The sequence below is a fragment of the Choristoneura fumiferana genome, chromosome 15 (assembly GCF_025370935.1).
Source record: "Choristoneura fumiferana chromosome 15, NRCan_CFum_1, whole genome shotgun sequence".
Lineage (NCBI taxonomy): Eukaryota > Metazoa > Arthropoda > Insecta > Lepidoptera > Tortricidae > Choristoneura > Choristoneura fumiferana.
The window spans coordinates 14431900-14458358 of record NC_133486.1 but is presented as its reverse complement, the minus strand read 5'-3'; the positions used below and the strand labels follow the sequence as shown (position 1 = coordinate 14458358).

At 39.1% G+C, this 26459-nt stretch overlaps 1 protein-coding gene and 1 long non-coding RNA gene across 4 annotated transcripts; one reads left to right on the top strand and one right to left on the bottom strand.

Moving 5' to 3' along the window:
• Window positions 1-26186, bottom strand: LOC141435555 (arabinose-proton symporter-like). 3 transcript variants are annotated; one of them, XM_074098268.1, is made up of 5 exons: window positions 25975-26186; window positions 25529-25667; window positions 23931-24505; window positions 23132-23251; window positions 1-83 (listed from the first exon to the last, which is right to left on the bottom strand). In XM_074098268.1, exons 1-4 carry the CDS (start codon window positions 26053-26055, stop codon window positions 23132-23134), a joined length of 915 nt encoding a protein of 304 aa, XP_073954369.1. In that variant the 5' UTR covers window positions 26056-26186; the 3' UTR covers window positions 1-83. The 3 variants fall into 3 exon arrangements, with proteins under 3 accessions (XP_073954369.1, XP_073954368.1, XP_073954367.1); XM_074098267.1 differs by lacking the exon at window positions 1-83 and having other exon boundaries at window positions 21380-23251; window positions 25975-26185; XM_074098266.1 differs by lacking the exon at window positions 1-83 and having other exon boundaries at window positions 23159-24505.
• LOC141435696 (uncharacterized) lies at window positions 5139-5555 on the top strand. Its single transcript, XR_012452214.1, has 2 exons — window positions 5139-5171; window positions 5260-5555. It is a non-coding gene; the product is annotated as an uncharacterized lncRNA (long non-coding RNA).
• Window positions 26187-26459: the final 273 nt, after the last annotated feature.

Below are 26459 nucleotides of genomic sequence, written 5' to 3'. Positions count from 1 at the left end.
TGCCGCCATCATTTTTCATTGACATAATGCATGATGTGATTTTTCTCATATTCGATCCGCTCCGCTCGTTCCGTGGCCGCAAACTGAAAAATGAACGCAAATATTTGGTTATATCTTTTCCATTTCGCGGGCAAAGTGACAGGAGACGCAGGCTTTAAGGGGGATATTAAAAAGGTCCAAATTTTTTGTAAGTCGCGGTTTTACAAACCTTTGTTGGGGGCTGTAAAAGCAACAATAAGCCGTCAAACAATGCCGCTCGTAAATCATTCGATATTTGACACTACGTCAACATTCTGAACGGGACATTAATCAGGCATAATCGTTATTTGCATTTATTTTATATTAGAATTAAGGACGTTGATTTTTTAGCACGCACTGAGAAAAAGGCACGTTTACACCGAGAGCGGCTGCATGAGCCTATCTTTGAGTTTTCCTTTCTAGTTTAGGTTAGCTTGAAAAGATCCCTTTTAGGGATACATTCTTTGTACTCTTTTGGTTTTGTTGTTTTCTTTTTGTATTATTTTGTGTTTTATATACAATAAAGTATTTACATACATATATACATTATATACATACTTGCATACATACATACCTATATACATACAAACATACACACATACATTGGGCGTCTAAAACGCGCGCTTGAGGATCGCCAATGGGGATCGGAATTATTTCCAAACATTCCCGTCCATGAAATAATTTTGAAAATGTGTTTAATTTGTGTCTGTTTGCATAATACAACTATCTACTCGTAACATTGCAGTCGGAAAACTATACGCAGATTGCAGGATAGCCGTAATCCTATATAATATGGTCAGTCGGCAGCTGCAGTTAGAATGCAGTCAATAGCAGTTGACCTTTAAGATTAAACATATTGTTGTAAGTGCCTGCATACTGACTCTTTCAGCCTCTTTGACTATCAACTGTCTGCCAGAGACCGTATTGTCTAACACGCTGACGTATGTGATCGTATTCACCGTCTCTTTCTACCCTCGTCTTACACCGTGTGACAGAAAGAGTGATGATAACGATTGTGATTTCAAGTATGTTAGGCAATAAAGCCTTAATCTCGTTATGGTATTTTTCTTCCAAGCTCCTGCGTAATCTCCCCATTAGGTTTACATAATTGCCCTTGACGTTTGTAGTGTTCCTAAATAGAGATTAAAATCAACCTAATAAATAAATATTTCAAAGTGTTGCCACGTTTTCATGATAATACTTTCTTATCAATGTTTTTATGGGTATTTTATTATCACGAAGCCCTCAAATCATGACTAGTTTTCTTTATTTAGGACTATCTAGATAACAGCTATTGCTTTTTAATCACTAAACAGGTGAAGGACAGGTGTGAGGTGCAGGTGGTAGGACCTTGTGCAAGGTCCGCCCGGATTGCTACCACCATCTTGCCCGCTAATCCTCCCGTGAAGCAGCAGTACTTGCACTGTTGTGTTTCGGCGTGGAGAGTAAGACAGCCGGTGAAATTACTGGCACTTGAGGTATCCCATCTTAGGCCTCTAGGTTGGCAACGCATCTGCAATACCTTTGGTGATGCAGATGTTTATGGGCGGTGGTGATCTCTTACCATCAGGAGACCCACTTGCTCGTTTGCCATCCAGTCAAATAAAAAAAAAATAAGAACTAAAACTTTATTTCCAAGAGAACTTCACTTCAAAGTCAAAGTCAAAATATCTTTATTTAATTTAGGCTAGGTATAACAAGCACTTATGAATGTCAAAAAATCTACCACAAGTTCGAAAAGACCTCTGTTGAGAAGAATCCGGCAAGAAACTTAACGATGTAACTGAAAACACAAGAAATAAGGTAAACGTACGACTGCTCGTCACTGTCTCGATAGTTGGCATCTTCAATCTTATGTCATTAGCAATAGAGATGACAGCAGGGTGTCGTCTATTGGGCATTAGCGTGTCGAGCACTCGGACATTTACCTTACCTAACCTCAAATACGAAAATTGACCGGAGGACGATGTCTATTAAATTGGCCACAATGATTCTAAACTAAAATTTCCCGTGTGGTTAGACTTACACCTCTCCATTTCTTCTGTGGATGTCGTAAGAGGCGACAAAGGATATAGGTTAAGGTATACCGTAGGCGACAGGTTAGCAACCCAACCTGTCACTATTGTACCTTTTTTTTGACAATCTTTAAACCTAAAATTGCTAAAAGTGGCTCCGAAGCGGTAACGTTTCGTGTGCTCTGCCTAGCCTACCCCATTTGGGAATACAGACGTGATGTTTGTGTGTATGTCTGTGATTCTAAACGTAATTTCCAGTCACTGCCAACCCTACGGTCCCATCTCTAATAAAATTTAAAGCGTTCACGCACTTCCCTTAACCCAAGGTTCTTTATTAGGGTTGTCCAAAAAGCGGGAAAATTTGGGGAAATTTCAAATGACACCTTAGCCGGAAGTTGTAATTAAATTAGTGCCCCCCGGGACGAAATATACGTGGGCGTGGGATATGTAGTCCGGGCCTTTTTTAATTTAAAAAGTTCATTAGATCACGCCGGACGGCGGCCAGGGGTATATCGAGGGATAGGACTAGATGTGGTGTGGTCGTAACGTTAAGTTAATTCTAATGCAGTCGCAGTTTGTACTTGTCAGTTGCTCTTCGCTGTTTTTGTAAGAAAATCATAATTGACAGGAAAACGGCCTGTATTTAATTGTCTAAATAGCAGCCTCGCTAAGAGATTTCATTATTTTCGTATGTAATTTGTAAGACTGGGTTCAATCAAAGAGAGTTAAACTTTAGTGTAAGTTAACTTGCAGAATCCGCTCTTCTCTTCTTCCACTTCAAACAATACATATCATAGATCCAACTAGCACAAAAAATCCATGAAATGCTAGCACATTTCAATCTTTCTACGAGTTCATTCTCAAAACTATTAACATGGAGCACACATCCAAAAATGGATTGATCTCGCATAAACAGGCGCTGAGCATATCCAGTAATAATATAACATTGTTCATGTCACCCTCAATTTATAGCGGGCTGGCGTAAAAACAGATTTTTCCCAGACAGTTAAAATTTATAATAAGCTCTTTATAAAATCCACCAAATCTGCATTAAAATTCAACAGGTTGAAGAGAAAATTACATTTTATGAATGAATTTTAGAGCGTTATTCATATGAGTAAACTTTAGCTTTTCAGTTCTGTGCTCAATTTAACTAGATAATTAAGGGTTACTTTAAATGGAAAAACCGGCCAAGAGCGTGTCGGACACGCCCGAAGTAGGGTTCCGTAGCCATTACGAAAAAAATAAGTTATATTTTTCTAAGGATTTCGTATTTTGTACGGAGTGTAATGGAGTGTTTCGTAGCATCTATCAACCTCCATAATCTCTTCCCTAGTGGCTCCAAGAAGCTGTAGTCACAGCGGCCACACTCCGGTAAACCACAATATTACAGTGGGCTAAACCTAGGGAAGGGGACTGCATCTACTAACATCTGTAGAGTAGTTATCGGATGATCCCCGGTCAAACCTGCGTTGACAGGGCACTATATTCAAATCTGTCAAGTCGAATAGGTAGTGCGAAGCACCTTAAGGGCGTTTACCAGGATCCATACAGTGGTATGCGGCCTATCGCTGCATCCTGATCTCTGCCAATCGTACCGGTTTCCCGGTCCATTGGAACACAGAGGACGGGACGAGAGAGTGGATTTGCACCAGCGCAAGAGTTTGTCCACTTAAAATAAATTCACGCGCAGATGACCCTTGGCTATTCATGCAGGTATCCGATGTACGAAGTCCTGCGGCGATGGGGTGTTGGTGGTGGGGTTTATGGCAACGATGTGCCGAAGCCTTAGTTAGCATCCCGCACGTAGGCGGTCAGGAGAGAGTGGTCGCTTCCGGAGTCGATGGAGGCGGGACTCTGGGTTCGGCAGCACGACTGACGACAAAGCAGCCCTATTTAGGATCGCTCTGCTTTCCTCTGCACAGAGGAGGGGCCTAGAAAAGGTGGCCTATAAATAGTCCGCCTCACTAATAATCTGGACGCCAAACCGCGGGCGTTCAGTCATCGTCAATGCGGTCAAGAGACACAGAAAAATACGAGATATCCCTTAAAACCCAAACGACTTTGCTTTGCTACATGGAATGTCCGAACTTTGTTAGATAATGACCGTAACTTATGTCCGGAAAGGAAAACTGCTCTCATAGCAAGAGAGTTGGCCCGTTACGGGATTGATGTGGCCGCAATTAGTGAAACTCACTTGAGCGACAGTGGAGAGCTGTGTGAACAACTTGGTGGCTATACTTATTACTGGAGCGGACGTCCCGTCGGTGAACGGGCGGGTGGTGGCGTGGGCTTTGCAGTTCGTAATGGTCTGGCTAGAGATCTGAGTGACTTACCTAAGGGTGTCAATGACCGACTCATGACTCTGCGCCTGCCAGTTTCGGGTAACAAATACGTCCATCTTATAAGTGCCTACGCTCCTACTCTACCCTCGCCGGATGTGGATAAGGAGGTTTTCTACCAAGATCTTCGTCGAGTCCTGGTTTGTGTCCCAAAACATGACAAAATCGTCCTATTGGGGGATTTTAATGCTCGAGTCGGCGCCGAACATGAACTTTGGAATGGGGTCCTTGGCAAGCATGGAATTGGTGGGTGTAACGACAACGGATTACGCCTCTTGTCGCTGTGTGCAGAATTCGACCTTAGCATTGCAAACACTTTCTTCCGGCTTGCTGAGAAACATAAGACCTCGTGGATGCATCCTAGATCTTGTCATGACCATTTTGAAGCGCCTAGGGACAATGATAAGGCAATGTCATGACGTCACTCGCTAGATAGGAAACCGATCGCCTAATTCCGAGTGCAGTGTAGTTAGCTCGATGGCTCAGGGGCAGCAAAGGGCGTCTAGACAACAGATGGTTCACGGTTCAAATCTCACGCGGTGAGATTCATCTTTTTCTATTTATTAAAAGTATAAGTACTAGTAGTAAGATGGATTGGGTAGCACAAAATAATTATTTAAATAATGAAATAAGTTTAAAAATGGTCATTACGTTTCTCGTCTCAAGCTAAGGACGGACGGGTGTCGGTCAGTGTACACCTTATCTTGGAAATGTACCCGACACATTAAAGACATTGAAGTAATTAAGTTACTTTAGTTTAGTAATTTAATTGTTTTTGGTGTTTTGTGACAAAGGGGTAAGTTCAACAAACTTTTGCAATCTTTGATCTCATTTCCCGTAATTCCAAGAGACAGTTGTGAGTGACAGACGCTCTTTTGTTTTAGCGTAAGGACATGCCCTTTGGGATCAGGAGGAGGTCGTTTAGTTTAGCGCTAAGTAAACTTTAAATTTGGACGCTAGCCGGTGGCAGGCGGATAGGCAAGGATCCCTGACGAAGTCTAAATCCTTCCTGGCGCTCAACTGTAGTGATAAGTAGCTAGTAATAAGTTAGTTGTAAGTAGTGATCTAATCGATCCCTTAATTCTATAAGTTAAGTTAACCTTAAGTTCCAGTCACTGATACTGGTAGTGCTTAAATTTAAAATTAGTCAAATCAATATAGTGTATTAGTGTTCATAGTAGTATTTCTTTTATTTCCTACTCGGCAACCCATAACAAAATAGCGCCCAACGTTAAAATTTAATGGGTTGACGAACGGTTTTTATTTATCCCTATTAAATAAGTAACATAGTCTTATTTGTTAATTACTCGTACCTTACATATTATGTACCGGTTCAGTTGATATACTTTTTTTACCACTGTAGTATATTAAGCCGTATTAACGTTGGTGGCCGTGATAACGTAAAACGTGTACCATTGTCATTTATATGTAAAACTTTCGACACTACCTACCATAATTGTTTTGATCTAAAGTGTAAGAATTATTTTTAGCATATAAATTCATTCGTTGTAGCAATCGATTACTCGTTCTAAATGTATTATAAACCAATTTGTTTTCTCTAGCACTACGCGTATTAACGTTTATTTATACTTATATCCAAAAATTTTGTAACCGATATTATTATTTGAAGTTAAGGGTAAACGTACCTTTCGTTACACTTAATATAATTCCTACTTTAATTTACGGTTAGTTGTTTTTGGAAAATTTTTAGGAATTTTATAGTTAGGTACCTGCGCATTTGGTGGTTTTTAATGCTAATCTAGAGCATACATACTTTGATTGCTGCCGTTTTAGGTAACTTAAGTTTAGGCATTTAAGTGCGTGAATATTAGTGCTTGTTTTTAGGTACATATTTCTTTCACGAGACCAAATTGAGGTCTTGTGTTGTATATTTACGTTGTTATTGTGTAAAAGGTTTTGTCCACTGTTGCATCCCACTGCTGAGCATTTGCTGCTTGATGTTAAGACGACAGCGCATTAATAGTAAGTGTTACTGAGGCGGGAAACAAAATAATCGTTTTTTTTTCCTTTTCTAAATTACGACTTAAAACTACCCTCACATTTTAAAGTATATTTTGGTACTATATAGTTTGCAACACATTGTTCGTTAACATGGACCCTAATCTGTTGTTGAAGGATGAGCTGGAATATGAGCTAGAGTGTCGAGGCATTACGCTGAAGGCCAATGCGCCGGTTCTAAAAAAGTTGCTCAAAGAGTTGTTGTGTAGTGAGCAATCGGGGGATTTCACACGTGAAATTAAAATACCACAGCATAGGGCGCAAAAAGTTGACTTCGAGCTTGAGATTTGTTCGGCGAAACTTAACACGTTATCTAATTATGTTTCAGAAATAGTGGGTAAGCCAGACAAAGCTTTATTTAAACGGTTAATTTCCAGGCTACATCACATTGAAAATAGGTTAGATTTAGTACCACAAGACTCAGAAGACCACGGTATAAAGAAAGATGGGCTAAAACAGCAATGTCAACTTCTGTTAGACAAGCTGGTAGTGCAGGATGACCTAGATGAGGAGGAAAATTTAACGGCTGATGATAAACGAGTATTGCATGAGACTTTAGGTGTCTTGGGAGAAAGGATAGTTAAGAATTTAGAAACGAATAAGGATATACCAGGGTCTTCTAGTGATGAACGATTTGGTACTAAAGATTTAAGGTTTCCTGAGACTAACGGGAACCGCAATGTCAGTTTTAATTTAGGCAAGTGGGGAGATGAGAGGGGAAGCCGCGGTAGACTACTTCGAACCTCGACGGTTGAAGATGACTTTCCAAAGCGAAAATTAGTCCCTATTTATCAGTGGGGTATTAGATATTCTGGTAGTAATTTAAGTATTAATGCATTTTTGGAACGAGTATCCGAACTTAAGGATGCTAGGAATGCTACTGATTATGACCTATGGCGTTACGCGATCGATTTCTTTGAGGGTGAGGCGCTCATCTGGTACAGAGCTAATAAAGAGTATGCCAGTAATTGGGAGGACTTAGTAGTCTTACTAAAAAGAACTTTCCAGAAACCGTTCTATCAGGAGGAACTTTTGACAGAAATAAACGCGAGAACTCAGGGAAGTGATGAATCGGTCGTAATTTATATAGCGGTCATGCAAAACATGTTTAATAGGCTTCCGGTCAAAATTTCTGAACAGGAAAAATTATCGATAATACTGAAGAATTTACAACCTTATTATCAAAGAGCGGTGTGCAGAGACGAATTTTGCTCAATACCAGATTTAATCAATGTTCTTAGGGTAGTAGAGAGAACGAAAGTGAATTGTGATAATTTTGAGAAACCAAGGTCCTTCAGGAACTCATTAGAACCCGATTTGGCTTATCACGCAGACTACAGTAACGAGGGTGATCCAGAAATGGTTAAAGTAGACGAGATTGGTAATGGTGCTGGCAGTGTAAAGCGATGCTGGAATTGCAGGGAAAGAGGACATTTATTTAGGGAATGTGGTGTACCGAAACAGCGATTATTTTGTTATAAATGTGGACGCTTTGGTGTGACATCTAAAGATTGCGATTGTTCGGGAAACCCACAAGGGAGAAGCACAAATTCTGCCAATTAGGTTTCTCCCCTAGTAACAATAGTAAGGAGTGGCAGGAATGGTTAGGTGTAGTGTCAAAATATTTTTCTCGCACTGATGGAGAAATATGCCCGTACTAGTAAATAAACATAATGACAATAGGGCTTACATAAGGATAAGTATCTTAGACAACGAATTTGTAGGTCTTCTCGATTCAGGGGCAAATCGTACGGTAATTAATAAGGAGTTCTCCGATGTTCTAACGTCCATAGGTTTGAGGGCACGCGCATTAAACGTTTCCAGGTGGCGACCGCTGATGGAGCGCCTCATGATGTTAAGGAAATTTTTGACATGCCAGTTATGTTGGATGGTCAACTTAGGGTGATTCCGGCAATTGTTATGCCTAGGTTGAGTCAACAATTGATTTTAGGTAAAGATTTTTTTGATGATTTTGGAATCTCTTTACAATTCAAGAATCATGATAGTTTTTTAGTTAAACTTGATGAGTTGGCAGTTAAAGAACCAGTTATATGGTCAAGGGAGGATTTGACTGAGGAGCAAAATAATCGCATTACTGTTCTAATCAGCAAAATGAAGGACACAATAGGTAAAGGTTTAGGTAGGACACATATATTGAAACATCACATAGACACAGGTGAAAATAAAGCGGTCCATCAGAAACAATACAACTTCTCTCCGGTAATTAAAGCAGAAATCACCAAAGAACTTGACAAAATGTTAAGAGATGATGTGGTGGAACCGTCACATAGCGCTTGGTGTTCTCCAGTATTATTGGTCAAGAAGCCAAATGGGGACAATCGTTTATGCTTGGACAGCCGACAATTGAATAAGGTTACCAAAAGAGATACTTATCCTTTGCCAAGGGTTTCAACTGTTATAGACAATCTTAGAAATGCAAAGTTCTTGACTACCATTGATCTCAAGTCAGCATTTTGGCAAATCCCATTAGAGGACAGCAGTAAAGAAAAAACGGCATTCGCTGTGCCCGGGAGAGGTCTGTTTCAGTTTAAGGTGATGCCGTTTGGTTTAGTAAATGCCTCCCAGACTCAGCAACGGTTGATGGACATCTTGTTTCATTCAAATGACGATAAAGTCTGGGCATATTTAGATGATATAGTGATATGTTCTTCAACATTTGATGAGCACATGGCCTTAATTGAGAAGGTGATGAATATTTTACATACAGCACAATTGACTATAAATGTAGACAAGTGCAGGTTTGCCAGGGAAAGTTTAAGATACTTGGGATATGTCATTGACAAAAGAGGATTAAGGACTGATCCTGAAAAAGTGGCGGCAATAATCAACTTCCCTAGGCCTAGAAATTACACGGAGTTAAAGAGGTTTATCGGATTAGCTAGCTGGTACAGGAGATTTGTCGAGAATTTTTCCATCATCGCATCTCCACTCCATGATTTAACTAAAAAAAAAAAAAACAAGAGATTAGTTTGGACTAGTGAGGCAGAATCGGCGTTCCTGAAGCTTAAGACACTTTTAACAACAACACCAGTGATCACTTGTCCCGACTACTCAAAGCCGTTTGTTATACAATGTGATGCTTCAAACAATGGCATAGGTGCGGTATTGTGCCAAAAAAATGAAGAGGGCGAACAACCGATTGCATATTTGAGTAGGAAGCTCAATGATAGAGAGCGAAAGTATTCAACGTCGGAAAGAGAGCTACTGAGTATGGTTTATGCAATAGAGAAATTTAGGCCTTACGTAGATGGTGTTCACTTTACCGTAGTTACAGACCATAGTGCGTTGCAGTGGCTTCATAAGATGAAAGACCCACATGGGCGATTGGCCAGATGGGCGATGAAGCTACAACAGTTTAGTTATGATATTGTGCATAGGCCAGGTAAAGCACATACAGTACCTGATGCTCTATCCCGAGGGGTGGATAAGGATACGAATACAGAAATAATTACTATAGACATCTTGGAAAAACACAAGGATGAGTGGTATAGAGGCAAAGTTAGGGACGTATTAAAGCAAGAAGAACCATCTGAATGGAGGGTTTTGAACAATTTGCTGTATAAAAAGGTTATATTAAGCCAGTTTCCTAATTCTATACACGACTGGAAGCTTTACATCCCGGAGGCGTTGAGAACTAAGGTGCTTAAAGAATGTCATGACGACATTACGGCTGGACATTTAGGAATCAGGAAAACTTATTTTAAGATTAAACAGCGATATTTTTGGCCAAACTTGCTTCAACAAGTGAAGCAGTACATACAGCAATGCGAGATTTGTGCCAAGCACAAAGTGTCGCAGCAATTACCTGCTGGACTTATGGGACGACACAGAGAGGTTCAGTATCCGTGGCAAATAATATCTTTGGACTTAATGGGACCTTTCCCGAAGAGTAAGAATGGTAACACCATGCTTTTAGTCATAACGTGTTGGTTCAGTAAGTTTGTGCTATTGTTTCCGTTGAGGACAGGAAAGGCTGACAAGATTTGTGAGATAGTGGAGAAGCAATTCCTGTTGTTTGGTGCTCCCCAGTCAATTATTTGTGACAACGGTAAACAATTTAACTGTCAGCTCTTCAAAGATATGGCGGCAAAATATAACAGCAAGCTGTGGTTTACGCCCAGCTATCATCCTCAGAGTAATCCAACAGAACGCGTTAATCGTGTTGTAGGTACGATGATTGCTACGTATACACAGCCAGGGAAACACAATACGTGGGACAATTATCTACCAGAGATAGGGCATGCTATTAGAACTGCGGTACATGAAACGACAGGCTACACACCGTCATATTTATTCTTTGGTCGAGAAACCACTGTGCCAAACTTCACAACGCCAGGGGCAGATCAGGTGGTATATAGTCCTAATGATAGACATGAAATTAACGTCACGGAGTTCATTAAGCAGTTAGAGTCCAGAAATAGAAACAATATCAAGGTTCAGAGTCGCTTGCGAGCAGCTCATGAGCAAAGTAGTCAGCGGTACAATAGTAAGCGTAGATCGAGTGCAGACTTTAAGATAGGAGATACAGTCTGGAAAAAGACCAAGCTATTGTCGAATGCACCCAACAAGTTTATGGCGAAATTAGCTCCCAAATTTGAAAAGGCCATCATTATTGATAAGTTGTCAAATAATATATTTCGTTTAAGCAACCCGTCGGGCAAAGTGTTGGGTAACTGGCACGTGAAAGATCTAAAACCTCTATCATGGTAATAACAAATAAAAAACAATAAAAAAAAAATACCATGGCATTTTTTTTTATTGAGGGAGGAGGTACATGTCATGACCATTTTGAAGCGCCTAGGGACAATGATAAGGCAATGTCATGACGTCACTCGCTAGATAGGAAACCGATCGCCTAATTCCGAGTGCAGTGTAGTTAGCTCGATGGCTCAGGGGCAGCAAAGGGCGTCTAGACAACAGATGGTTCACGGTTCAAATCTCACGCGGTGAGATTCATCTTTTTCTATTTATTAAAAGTATAAGTACTAGTAGTAAGATGGATTGGGTAGCACAAAATAATTATTTAAATAATGAAATAAGTTTAAAAATGGTCATTACGTTTCTCGTCTCAAGCTAAGGACGGACGGGTGTCGGTCAGTGTACACCTTATCTTGGAAATGTACCCGACACATTAAAGACATTGAAGTAATTAAGTTACTTTAGTTTAATAATTTAATTGTTTTTGGTGTTTTGTGACAAAGGGGTAAGTTCAACAAACTTTTGCAATCTTTGATCTCATTTCCCGTAATTCCAAGAGACAGTTGTGAGTGACAGACGCTCTTTTGTTTTAGCGTAAGGACATGCCCTTTGGGATCAGGAGGAGGTCGTTTAGTTTAGCGCTTAGTAGACTTTAAATTTGGACGCTAGCCGGTGGCAGGCGGATAGGCAAGGATCCCTGACGAAGTCTAAATCCTTCCTGGCGCTCAACTGTAGTGATAAGTAGCTAGTAATAAGTTAGTTGTAAGTAGTGATCTAATCGATCCCTTAATTCTATAAGTTAAGTTAACTTTAAGTTCCAGTCACTGATACTGGTAGTGCTTAAATTTAAAATTAGTCAAATCAATATAGTGTATTAGTGTTCATAGTAGTATTTCTTTTATTTCTTACTCGGCAACCCATAACAATCTAAGCACTGGCATCTTTTAGACTATGTCATTGTCCGCCACAGGGATCTGCGTGACGTCCTGATAACGAGATCGATGCGCGGAGCTTTGGGGTGGACTGACCACCGTCTCATAAGGTCAAAGATGCTCCTACAGCTTAAAACACCTCGAAGAGCACCTCACAAAATTCCGCCAGTGCTAGCTTTCTCAAGGCTGATTGCTTCACCGGAACTAGGGGACGAATTGAATGAATCTTTCTCTGATGCTGCTCTGCAAACAGATTCTTTGTCTATCGATGAAGAGTGGCAACTATTTTCAAAACATCTTTATGGTTGTGCGCTGAAGATTATAGGAAGAACTGCGAAGAAACATCAAGATTGGTTTGACTCATCAGACAAAGAGATCACTACTCTAGTCGAAGCGCACAGACATGAGTTAAATTCGCAAACAACGGATGCACGCAGAAAAAGGAACGCCAGTCAGGCTTTGAGATCGAAAGTTCGCGAACTAAAAGATAAGTGGTGGCAAAAGAAAGCTACTGAATTACAGTACTGTGCTGACACTCATCAGACTGGTAGATTCTTTGAGGGAGTGCAAGCGATTTTCGGCCCCCGTGTAAGGAAATCTGCACCAATGTACACTAAAGATAAACAACACCGAATTACGAATAAGGCCGACTTACTGGTTCGTTGGGCTGAGCATTTTAATTATGTTCTGAATCCCGACGCGGCTGGCGCTAATCTGCTCTACGTGAACTCTCTTGAGCAACTACCAGTCTGTCAATCTTTAGACGATCCACCATCTTTCGAGGAGTTCGTGAAAGCAGTCAAACGTCTCAAGAATTCGAGAGCACCTGGAATGGACCAACTTCCTGCGGAAGTATATAAGTATGGCGGAAAGGACATTTTACAGGGGCTCTACGAGCTAGTCCTGAGGGTGTGGGCTAGTGAGGAAATTCCACAGGGCTGGCGGGATGCTGTGATTTGTAAGCTGTACAAAGGGAAGGGGAGATGTCTCCGATTGCGGCTCTTACCGTGGCATATCACTCCTTGCTAGCGCTGGGAAGGTCCTTGCGCACATTGTCAATGTCCGCCTTAGTGAATTGGCTGAGAAGTGTCTGCCGGAGAGTCAATGTGGCTTCCGTCCCAGTAGAGGCACTATTGACGCGATTAGCGTAGTCAGGCAGTTACAGGAAAAAAGCCTAGAACATCAACGGCCACTTTACATGTGTTTTGTCGATCTGGAGAAAGCGTTCGACAGAGTTCCACGCGAGGCTCTCTGGATTGTGCTCCAAAAATCTGGGTACCCAAAGAAATTCATTAACCTTATACGCCAATTTCACGTCGGCATGAAAGCGCAGGTTCAACATGAAAATGAACTTTCTGAGGAGATCCAAGTCACAAGTGGTGTGAAGCAGGGTTGTGTGATGGCGCCGACACTCTTTGCTATCTACTTCGCGGTTGTGATGAGGGACGCACTACAGGATTGTGACGATCGAATTCAGCTTAGCTTCCGATCTGAGAGGGGTGTATTTGACGTCTCTAGGTTTCGGGCGAGGTCGAAAGTGCGGACGACCTCCATATTGGAGGTACTGTATGCTGACGACGTATGCCTCATGTCCGACAGTATGGTCCACCTCCAAAGTTACGTTGATGCACTAAATCGATCCTGTCAAAGATTCGGCCTGGTTATTAGTGCTGCCAAGACCCAAATCCTTAAACAGCCACCTCGGGGTTGCGAAGCTGACAAAGCTGAAGTGTATCTGGAGGGCAGATCACTGGAGGAGGTGTCCAACTTTAAATATTTGGGTAGCAATATCAGGCACGACAACACTTTAGCTTCGGAAATACCTTCACGAATCGCTAACGCCGCAGCCAATTTCGGTCGACTTACCCATCGTGTTTGGAGATCCCATGATCTAAAGCTCGAGACTAAGATTAGTGTTTACAAGGCACTAATTCTACCAGTCCTTCTATATGGAGCCGAGACATGGTGCCTATACAAAACAGACATCAGGAAACTCGACACATACCACCTTAGGTGTCTAAGGTCTATCTTGAATATCAAGTGGCAGGATCGTGTCTCTAATTGTGAGGTCCTGCGTCGCTCCGGAATGCACGGCATGGAAGCTATCCTCATGCAGCGCCAGCTCAGGTGGTGTGGGCACGTCTTGCGTATGGATGATCGCCGGTTACCCAAAGCTGTGTTTTATTCAGAAATGGCTCAGGGTAAACGAAAGCACGGCGGTCAGCATCTGCGCTATAAGGACGTACTTAAGAGGCACCTTAACGCCTGTGGAATTGATCCTACGGGTTGGGAGGGGCTTGCTTCGAACAGGTCTTCGTGGCGTTCTACCATCTTCAGATCGATTGGCGCTTTTGAAGAGAACCGCTTGGCAGCACTCGATCTCAAACGCCAAATTTTAAAAGACAGACCCAAGCCCTCCTATACTTATACATACAATTCACAAGGCCAACTCTATTGTGCACCCTGCGATAGAGTTTTCAAGACTAAGTTCGGTCTAGCGAGCCATATTAGAGCGCACGCTAGAAAATAAGTGTTTTTCTTTGTTATTATAAGTGTTTTTGCAAAATTTTATACAATGGATATATTTAGTCAGGGTCGCCGTCATCGAAACCGATGTGGAGGACTATTATTATTATTATTACTATTATTATTATTTTGTACGGAATATTCCAAGTTTAGGTATATTTTATACCTTAGGCTGCTATTTACTCTTAAACTACTTATAATTCTCAAGAAAACTTAACTGGTATAGTTTTCCCTGTAAGTTTGATAGTACTTGCTCACATCCTGATTTTTTTTGAATATTTCCACCCACTGGTTTAGATTTTAGAGGGGGGGGGGCTTGATTTAGCAACCCCCTATTGGTTTTAAAAGACCTATCCAATGATACCCCACATTACAAGGTTGGATGAGAAAAAAAAATCAACCCCACTTTACGTCTATGGGAGTCTCTAAAAAAAATGTTTTTGAATTTTTTAATTCAACAATTTTTACATAATATGCATACGGCATAGTTTACATATATATTTGTGCAAAATTACAGCTTTCTAGCATTGATAGTCCCTGAGCAAAGTCGCGGACAGACAGACAGACATACATGGCGAAACTATAAGGGTTCCATTTTTGCCATTTTGGCTACAGAACCCTAAAAATGAGAAAATTTCATAGAACATACATACATACATTACATAAAATCAAGCCTCTTTCCCAACGGGGTAGGCAGAGACTACATCATTCCACTTGCTACGATTCTGGCATACAACTCTCGTTTCCTCTACATTCATCAATCTTTTCATGCATGCACGTCGGTTTAGAGTACTCCTGACCCGACCTTTCTTCAAAACGTCCCCTATTTGATCGTGGTACGTTCAATGAACTAAAAGAATTTCCTTGCTCACCCGCGACCTTATGATAGCTAAGCTTATGCAAAATATGCGTGTTCATGCTGTTCCTCCACCTCACACTGTAAGAACACACACAAATTACACAAACCTATCTGTCACTACCACCACACCACACTGACACGTTTCGAACTCAACCAGAGCTCATCTTCAAAGTAACACAACCGAACAACATGCTACCAGTTGTTACACTAACAAAACCACAACCAACGTTTTAATTTGTCACTGTAACTCCCCAAGTAACCACTTATACTTAGATGAATGATTGGTCTCGCGCGCACAAAACTACCCACAAAATATTAATAAATTTTAACCGTCTTACAAAACTACCTTGATTTTTTATTTATTTACTGTCAAGGCGTGTTTTATTAGGCAATGGTAATTGCTGAAATTAGACCCAAGCCATAGCAAGGGAGATGATACTAAATTTACCTGCTCATTAATAATAGACCCCATACTGTTGTACCTAATTATCTCCATGCATTCTAAAACATCGAGACGAAACCCCTTGCCGCAATAATGTAACGAACAAAGAATAAAGAATGATTTAATTCTAACAGAAGTTTGACAAAATTAGATCTATCAGGATGCTCATTCCTATATGCCGAAACATGCTCTTTAAATCTAGTATTAAAACTGCGACCTGTCTGACTTACATATACTTTTTTTTTATATATGTGGGAGAAGAGTTGTTTTTAATATATTTTGAATTTTAACGGTTCCAAATTAGCTCGTAAACAAGTTGGTCGCTAAACCGCTCCCACCCGGTGTGACGTCATTTGTTTGTTCGCTTTTATAAATAGGACCTACCTGCCGTCGCCGGCTCAGATATCATTCAGTTGCGAACATCGCACAAGCTGTGCTCTGAGCTGTTGACGTAGTCCAGGTAACGCCATTTTCCTATAGAAACTAGTTCATACTGTCATTACTGTCATACTGTGTCTTTATCGTTGTGCTTCATACAAATTACTATACCTACCTGATGGTGGAACCCCTGTAAGTAAGTGACTTTGATGATACTGTTGCATTGTTTAAAAGACTATTACACATAGTCATAATTAATGCTAATTTAATATATCGCATATATTGTTGTTCTTGGACAAATGCCTTATTTCTAAATAAATATGCTGTGTTGATTTGAACGCTGTTTTACCTATTGATATCTTCCTTTAATCTCCCACATCAGAAGCGGGATAATACGTGTACCTACTAAATTATTAATGCATTTTTGCTTTGATGTTTTTCATGGACTTCAATGCTGCATCTTTCGATAACGGGCACATGCGCCGACGTGGCGGCACATGCGCCGACGTGGCGCGCACATGCGCTGACCTGGCGTACACGGGCGCTGACGTAGCGTGCACATGCGCCGACGTGGCGTGCACATGCGCCGACGTGGCGTACACGGGCGCTGACGTGGCGTGCACATGCGCCGACGTGGCGTGTACATGCTCCAAGGTGGCGTATACACGCGCCGGCAACGCAGCGACCTGACGACATCACCGACGCCCTCACCCCTACTTGCGATGGTGGTACCGACGAGTGAACCTTCAGCGTTGCAAAGAAAAGTTGGATGAGATGCGAAGACCGGTAAATCCCATTTTGCAAACCTGCTTGTATCGCATTGGCTTGACGATAAAATTTTATTTTGTAAATTGTGGTTCTAGACATTTTGGTTTTAGACATTTAATATTTTGGTATTTGAGATTACCAAACTTACATACTCTGCCGATTAATTTTATTCGGCAGTTATTGACCTGTAACGTCACTTAGTTGCAAACTCAGTTGACTACTTAATTCTTTCAAAGTTACTAAAAATCAAGTTTTACAGTTAATTATTATTTTGATGTTAAAAGGGTTGCTTCCTAGAATTTTTGTTTCATGGTGTCAACTACCCTATTATGTATTTTTACTGTCTTTCTAGCAACAATACTAACAAGTTTAATAAGCACTTCTGTGTTTGGGTAGATGGATGAAACCTTTGGGTAGTGCGAATTACTGCATTTACTTACGATAAATCTAGGCACCCTGCTATCGCAAGGATTATAAGTGTGTTTTTATAAATGATCTTAGTAATCGTAGATTACTTAACTCTTGAGGACATCTGCCCACTTCAATATAAAACAAAATAATAATGATATTGATAATGACAAATAATTTGTAATAAGCACTCCCCGCGAGCGGGATGGCTGCTTCTTCTTACCTCTAATACTATTGCCTTCTTTTTGACTTTGAAACACGTTGTAGGCGTGCGGTGCGTGTTTAATAAGTACCTAAGCAACTGGTTGCGTTTGGTTTCATACATATTTAGCACAGTTCACTACGCTATTGCTGTTTGTTCTTAATCTATAAATTTATATATTTCTTGTACTATTCTTACACAAATTTATTTGTGCTGATTTTGATTGTGCTGGTCACACGTTAGATGCAAAAATATGAAGGTATTTATTGAAAATCCGCTCTGAGACAAATTACTTTTAGACATCATCAAATGTTTTTCTATAAATATAAGTTTGATGTCGAATAAAGTTATGTCTGTCTATAGAGTGTACAGCGAAATTCAATTAATTGTGTTTTGAACATGGCGGTTAATTTATCTCATCACTAAAGACATGAACTTTTATATTTCCCATTTGAGGGTAGATGAGATGGCGACGTATCGTCACTTTGTTTTGTTTATTAACGGGTATTTCAAGCTGACTACTTGAACATATCGTACGGTAGACAGGCTAGGCTAATAGTTTGTTTTTACTTTTTATTTTCTAACAGTATTATATATATCATCAAAACCATTTTTGAAATGGGTTAAATTACCTAAGTACATTTGTAAATGCGGTTCAGTGACCTAATACAGTGATTCTATAAATAAGTTAATGAGGAATGAGAAATGATTGTTTGAAAACTGTGTACAATTGTGGTATGATAACACTATAACTACAAGCACACAGTGTAACCGGTCGCTTAGCTCATTTCGTCAATAATAGTAATTCTGTGACAGTATTTATATTTTTGTTGTTTTGGAGTAATCATTTTTATTATAAAAGCTCCTGCAATAATAAAACTTATTTGAAAGTCTGAAGTGAACTAATGTTTCCGGATCCATAATCTATATAATCTTTATCTCATAAAGTTGCACATGTGTTGATTATACGGTGTCTTTATATTTTATTGTTTTAAACTTCCGCGACTTTTACTCATAGTAACAGTGTTCTCGTAAGCCAGGAAACTTTACCTTAAACTGTTCTGGGTATAAATAGTCTTGTATTGGGACATTATTTCGATAGCTATAAAATTCGTATTTTGTTGTATCATTTGTACTTCACATAGTAGGTACATTCGGCGTTATTCTTATAATAATGATTTGTACTAGGATAGAGCTATCATGGGATGATTGACACTAATTGATCTAGTTCTAACCAGAGCTGGTTCTAGTAATCATAACGTCCCTTCAAGCGCTGAACAGTAAAATCGCGGTACGTAAAGTATGTTCTGGCTTTGCCAGGCAGCTATTAAGCTGGCTTTATTAATTTTTCTCCTATTCAGTGAGATGTCATATTTATTTTGTCGTTAAAAATAGCAATAAAGAAACCTTAACCTGTTTAGAGTAAAAAAAAAAACGTTTTGCCAAGATTGTATATTCTTATCTGGCGCGACCTGGGATCAAGCCCGTGACTTAGGGCTACACATTGTATGTACGAATTACAATGGTAAAAGGTTCTTTATTAGCTAACATGTTTTGGCAGCGAAGTGTCAGCTTGGCCGAGTTATGTAGTCGATTGTTTCTAGATGTAACGTACCAATGGTTACGATGAGGGTTGAGACTGATGACAAACGTTTTGAAGGCAGTGGCCTTACTAAAACTACCCTCAAGAGCAGTCGAAAATACTCTTGTGAGCAACGTACGGTTAGTAATAAATGAGTAAATTTCTATAGTTTGTCATTCCGTTCTAGGCATCATACTTAACAATCCTAATGATGGATGCGGAGCGCTTGATTTTTGCTAGATGCTTGTCGCTGGTCTCAATGATAGAATGGGAGTAATCGAATTAAATAATAATTTATTTCGAGCCACGAATGACCATAGCGTTTTGATAGTTCTAGGAATTTAAAAATTTTGTTATTACATACATAATTTGGGCATCGAGTAGTAAATTACAACAATTGAGATTGGATTTGTAATTAATAAAATGAAATAAAAATAAATTGAAACGTAAAAATAAAATGAAGCTGCTGGTTATTTGTTTTCACATTTTTCTGTTCAATTTTAATAAATACAATAAATCGGCAAGACATCAATTGTGTATACTAGTGCCATCTTTTGAGACTTTTTACGCAATTTTAAAAGTCACACATATAAATTTGCTTCATCTCCTGATTGCATAAATTTGGTACAATTACGATGAAAGGGGTAGACATGAGTTTACTATCCTACATGCTACCCGTGCCGAGCGTTGCAATATTTTGAAACTAAAATATGTGCAACGCGAATATTATTGTTTACTTACTACTAACTTAGCATCGTGACAATCTGTTTCTTACTGTTGACTATTTCACTTGACGTCAGTTGTTGATAACAAGACAAGTACGACGAAAATTGTCTACACTAACCGTGAGGTGTTGTATCTAAGTCACACCAACTCGCTACACTCCGAGTTTGTCAGCATCAAAGATTTAAGAGTTACACTCTTATTGGTGGATTCAGATTGCTTACAATAATTTGGCAACTGTTCTTTTTCTCCTTTTTGTCCAGACGTCCTGTTCATTATATGATTGTTCATGCTACGTGTTGCCTGGCCAGCATATCACGGACTGGGACTGTTTCAGTCGTTTAAGCGTACAACACGATCATCAACGTTGAACCACGGTCATGCGATTTGACCACTGTCATGTGAATTGGCGCTCTCGGTCATGCTAATTGACCACTGTCATGTAAATTGGCGCTCTCGGTCATGCTAATTGACCACTGTCATGTGAATTGACACACTCAGTCATGCAAATTGACCACTGTCATGTGAATTGACACTCAATCGTAGGCTCATCATTGCAATTTCATTTCTTGCCATGTTATTTGGACCGTTCAATCGATACTAGGTCAATTCAATTCATAAGTGCTTGTTATAGCCTAAATTGAATAAAAATATTTTGACTTTGACTTTGACTTTGACTTTGAACCAAATTTTAGGAAATTAGCTCCATCGATGCTAACGATGACTTAATTAATAATTAAGCTAAACTAAGCTTGGAAGCTGCATAATCTGTAAGATTTGGACAAATTTGTGATGTTTTATTATTTTCTTTGACTGTAACTGTAATAAATATTGATAAACTTGTGTCAGTGTAAGAAAATGTTTGTTGTGTGCAAAAATATTTGTATTGTATTGTATTGTAAAATATCGCGAGCCGAGTCGGCTGCTCGTCAGTATGGCCGTGTGGGAGAAGAGTTGTTTTTAATATATTTTGAATTTTAACGGTTCCAAATTAGCTCGTAAACAAGTTGGTCGCTAAACCGCTCCCACCCGGTGTGACGTCATTTGTTTGTTCGCTTTTATAAATAGGACCTACCTGCCGTCGCCGGCTCAGATATCATTCAGTTGCGAACATCGCACAAGCTGTGCTCTGAGCTGTTGACGTAGTCCAGGTAACGCCATTTTCCTATAGAAACTAGTTCATACTGTCATTACTGTCATACTGTGTCTTTATCGTTGTGCTTCATACAAATTACTATACCTACCTGATGGTGGAACCCCTGTAAGTAAGTGACTTTGATGATACTGTTGCATTGTTTAAAAGACTATTACACATAGTCATAATTAATGCTAATTTAATATATCGCATATATTGTTGTTCTTGGACAAATGCCTTATTTCTAAATAAATATGCTGTGTTGATTTGAACGCTGTTTTACCTATTGATATCTTCCTTTAATCTCCCACATATAGACCTCCGCAAAGTAACGCCTGATTCAATAAATTGTTTAAAATCGTGGTACGTTCGTCTAGTCCTTCCTCTTCCAACGTTCCCATTCACGCTCGTCTTTTAGATCTGCCTAGTCAATCTGCTTTCATTTATCAAATTTCATAGAAAAAGAAATAAAATTTTGCAGTAACCAGAAATTAGTCATTTATTTGCTTAAACAAAGTACAAGTTGATAGTTAATTTACAATAAATTTATAAAGTTACGTGTTTTTAGCTATGTGGCTACCACACTCAAAAGCATTTTAATATTTTTGTGATAATTTTCGCTTTGGGTCAACTCAACAAGATGCTTATTACTGTGAAAATTTGACTGTAGCTAGTGTAGCTCCAACTGTACCGTGAGGGACAGACAGACAGACGGTCACGTGAGTACCAGCAATTGAGTCTCGCTTGAACCCATCGGACACGAAACCCAAAAACCGACTGAATCCAAAACCCCCCCATATGATTTTAAATAAAATAAAGAATGTTAGGTACATTTGAACAAGTCAGTCTTACTTTTAATTTTGTTTGTTAATTAAATGCATGTATAGTTTCTCTTGTATTTATATTTTATAAATATTGATACTTTTCTTTTCTTTAAGTTTTAATTGTATCACTCTTTTCATGATGTGTACGCATAGTTTGAATTGTAAATGATCTCTTGCCTTAAATATTCTCATTACTGTACCGCATGTTTACAATTTGTTTTGTGTGCCAAAGTTAATAAATAAATAGAAACATAATTCAATGAATTTTATAGTGAAATTATTTTATTTAACAATTGTGTCAAACCATAGATTTTTTTATAATTTTTTTTTTCGGTTTGTTAATTCACAATATTTATTTTCAACGAAAATGTCAAAATAGTCCATAATTTAATAAAAATTAACACATTTGAATATAGTAATTTTATGTAGGTTAGATTTGGTTAGATTAGAGCTGTGGCCCCACCAGAAAGCGAATCGCTACCAGAAAAGTAGGTTTAGGTTAGGTTAGGTTAGAACTGTGACCCCACCAGAAAGCAAATCGCTACAAGAAAAGTAGGTTAGGTTAGGTTAGAACTGTGACCTCACCAGAAAGCGAATCGCTACCAGAAAAGTAGATTAGGTTAGGTTAGAACTGTGACCCCAACAAAAAACGAATCGCTATCAGAAAAGTAGGTTGGGTTAGGTTAGAACTGTGACATCACCACTAAGCGAATTGATACCAGAAAAGAAGTAAGGTTAGGTAAGAACTGTGACCATATGGTCAGGTGCACCAGAAAGTGAATCGCTACCGTTATAGGAGGGTATGCATTTTGTCGCAGGTTATGAATTAAAACGTTTAGAAACTACCACCACATGAAATGTTTTTCTTTGTAATAAGTTTTATATCAACTAAATAATATAAGACTAAATAATATTTGATTTGTTATTCTATGAAACGAATACCTAAATAATGATTTTTATTTGTAACAAAAATCAATGATACAAATTTCTTCAAAGTAATTGTTCCATGTATTGATTATTCTATGAAACAATAATATGAGAAAGAATATCTGTTAAACGAAATTCTATTAAAATTTGGTCTGCGAAACAACGTACTACCTATTTTTATTTTAATAACAAGTATGAGTGTTGGCTCCAATAAGTATGATATTTTTCCATATGAAACTAACATTAACAGCAAAACTTATAAAAAGTTAATATTTCAAGATTCCTTCTTCGTTTTATAGCGCCTATACCCACCTAGAGAAGTTTGGCAGTCAGTTCCGCATACTTCTCTTGATCCTTCACGAGAAGTAATAGCTCCACGGCACTTGTGATTCTGGTCCATTCCTTGGTGTTACTTGCAGCTACGACTTCTGTCTACGACCAACAGCACCTAATTATTCTTAAATTCTTCTTCAATTTCTTGTAATGATTTGTCTTTAGTTTCAGGTACTACTTTGAACAACAATCCCCAAAAAAACAATGACGTGAGTCCATACATCAAAAACATTCCGTGCATCCCAAGTGTTTTGAATAACAGAGGAGAAATTTTTAGAATAATAGTTACAATTATTTCCGCACTTAGCGCTGCTATGAGAAAAATAGAACTTTTAAATCTAAAAGAAGCCACTTCAAAACCAATTGATTGTCCTAAAATTAAAGGCCCACAGCTGAATGAAACTGAATAACATGACAATAGTATTAGAGAAACTATATCGCTTTCTGCAATAACACTAAATTTAATAAGATACAAATGTAATGATATCATAAACATAAAAAGGATGCTGATAAAAGAGGAAACCAAAAAAAACTTTTTTGATTTAATTACTTTAGTCAAGGCACAACCCACGTATGCTGAAAAAATAGTGAGACCGTCAAGTATGAGCATCCCAGAATATGCAGCACTAGTGCTACTTGTAATCTTTTTAAGAACAACTAAAGCATACATTGTGTTTATCATCTTCCCTGAAAACACCATGAATAATAATAAAATCAAGTTAATCATTAAAGGCCCATAAAATTGTCTATCCTTAGCAACGCTTACTGCTTTACTTACTAGTCTTTTTACAGCCAGATTGTTCTTGTTCGATTCAGTTATGACGTTACCACTGTTCTCAACCTTATTACCAGCGATCAAAAATTCTAATTCCGCTTTGGATTTATTACTACTGCTATGTAGCCATCTATATGCAGAAGTGCACTTCTCAACTCTGCCTTTAGCAGCTAACCAATGTGGAGACTCTGGCCAAAATAATGCAGTACTGGTATAAACGGAAAATACAATGCCAATAATTCCTATGTTCTTCCAATGGCTGAATGTTCCAGTGGCGTTTGCGACCCAAATGCCCCAAAAGACACATACGGCCTCTATTGTTAGGAATAAACCTCTGTATTGTGGAGATGTGTACTCAGCCACAATCATAGGTGAGACAGTGTTAATACAGCTTCTGGCAGCACCGAGCATCGCCTCTGCGACTATAATTTGTAACACAGTGCTGCTACAATAGAAGACAATGTTACCGATGATAGAGTTTAAAGTAACAATTAGGAATGATATTCTTCTCCCATACATTGTAGCTATGTAAGGCAGCACCAGTACCCAGAATATTCCAGATACTCCGGAAGCGGAAGCTGAAATGAAACAATGCCCTTATCATTTTATTATTATAAAGAAATTTCAATGTGAGTTAATTAAAAAGTTATTTGCGAACCCTACCAGAGAATCAATTATCTTGGACACATTATCATCACATATATCAGTCTTGTGTACATTTTTACTGTTTTAGTTTCGTTACACAATACTTTATTTTATACTTATTCAAAGCAAAATAGTAGCAGACCAAAACAATGTTCTAGTACCATCCCACGTTGCATTTATCTTTTCCAAAAATTCCCTAACCTCTTGAAAAACAGTATTTACAAACTTATTAATATGTTTTTGTAAGAGAGAAACAATTTTAATTTGCTTTTTGTTGATTTTTCTTGTAATTTCATCTTAACTACAAATTGTAAGCCAATCCGACTACTGGAAGTTGGTTTAATTTAATACATACATGCAAACAGTGCAAGTTCAAGTATAGTGCAGTGTTCGAACTCAAACTCACGCTTCTGAGTTTTTCAGAATTAGTACGCGAATTCCATAATAAGGGGTCTTCATTAAAGGTAAAAGCCATGAAGCCGTGGTGGCGTAGTGGTTAGACCTATCGCCTCTCAAGCAGAGGATCGTGGGTTCAAACCCCGGCTCGCACCTCTAAGTTTTTCGAAATTCATGTGCGAAATTACATTTGAAATTTACCACGATCTTTACGATGAAGGAAAACCTCGTGAGGAACCCTGCACACACCTGCGAAGCAATTCAATGGTGTGTGTGAAGTTCCCAATCCGCACTGGGCCCGCGTGGGAACTACAGCCCAAGCCCTCTCATTCTGAGAGGAGGCCTGTGCCCAGAAGTAAGACGCACATAGGCTGGGATGATGATGATGATGATTGAAGGTAAACATCGTGGAACCAGCGTTTACCTGCAAAGCTAATAGTGCCTGTGTGATGTCTCCATTTCCTAGTCCCCATTTTTGCCTCCACATGGAAATAACCCAAGCTTTTTCAATCTGAGAGGAAGCCATTGTAAGTTAAATAAAATTTTGCAATAACACTCACATAACCATGATGCCATGTCCTCGCTGATTGCCGCTGTTGAATTAGCTTCCTGTCTCACTTGTGGTATGAGGACTGCTGGGGCCCCAAAACTCAAACCAAACACGAAGTCGCTGGCCCAAGCACCGCTACATACAAATACCTATAAGATAATTCCTATAATATTAATAATGTCTTTACCACGCTCCTCCACGAGCACAATAACTGCGTTTGTGTGATATAATGTGATCATGCAGAACTCGTCTTGTTTCACTTTCAGATTAATCCCTATTGAGTATCGCACAAATCTGACTGCCAGAAACACAAAATTGTATTTGCGTTAACAAAAATACCAAAAATTATTGTAAAGTAACTTTGGCTGTGAAATCTGTGTGGCATACGGACAAACGGATGGACACTGAGTGACAGCAATAGGGTTCCTTCGGGTACGGAGATCTTAAAATACGCACCTGTCTAAAGAATGGTTTCCAAAGGAATTTTTCATCCCTTCTTGTAAGAATATCGTGTTCCAATGTCTCCATTTTTAACATCCACTGTTACATTGACACGACATTTATTCAAAATTAAAACACAATTAGTTGCTTCTGGCGAATTAGCTACGTTAGCGACGTTCAAGCCTAACTATCTCAGGCTTTATGATTTTAAATAGTTTGCACAATTGCAATTTTATGAAGGTAACTAACTAGCTGTTGCTCGCGGTTTTGTCTATGTCCTGAGAAAAGTTTACACGTTCGTGATAATAAGAACATTTTTAATAGGCTCAATAGTTTTTGATTTTATCTATTACAAACAACCAAACAAGCAAACTAGACATGGGTTATTGGGTAATCTCGACAGCAAGTAGAGACCTGATTCACTAAATCAGCTACGATATCGGAACCGACTCAGACTCCTTTTTAGGGTTCCGGAGCCAAAATGGCAAAAACGGAACCCT

Excerpts from the sequence above, each read along its gene's own strand:
- LOC141435555 (XM_074098266.1), bottom strand. The coding sequence starts at position 26,055 with ATGTTAAAAATGGAGACATTGGAACACGATATTCTTACAAGAAGGGAT. Across the intron at positions 25,668-25,974 it reads GGAAACCATTCTTTAGACAG|GTATTTGTATGTAGCGGTGC; the intron begins GTGCGTATTTTA and ends ATTATCTTATAG. Across the intron at positions 24,506-25,528 it reads GGACATGGCATCATGGTTAT|CTTCCGCTTCCGGAGTATCT; the intron begins GTGAGTGTTATT and ends GTTTCATTTCAG.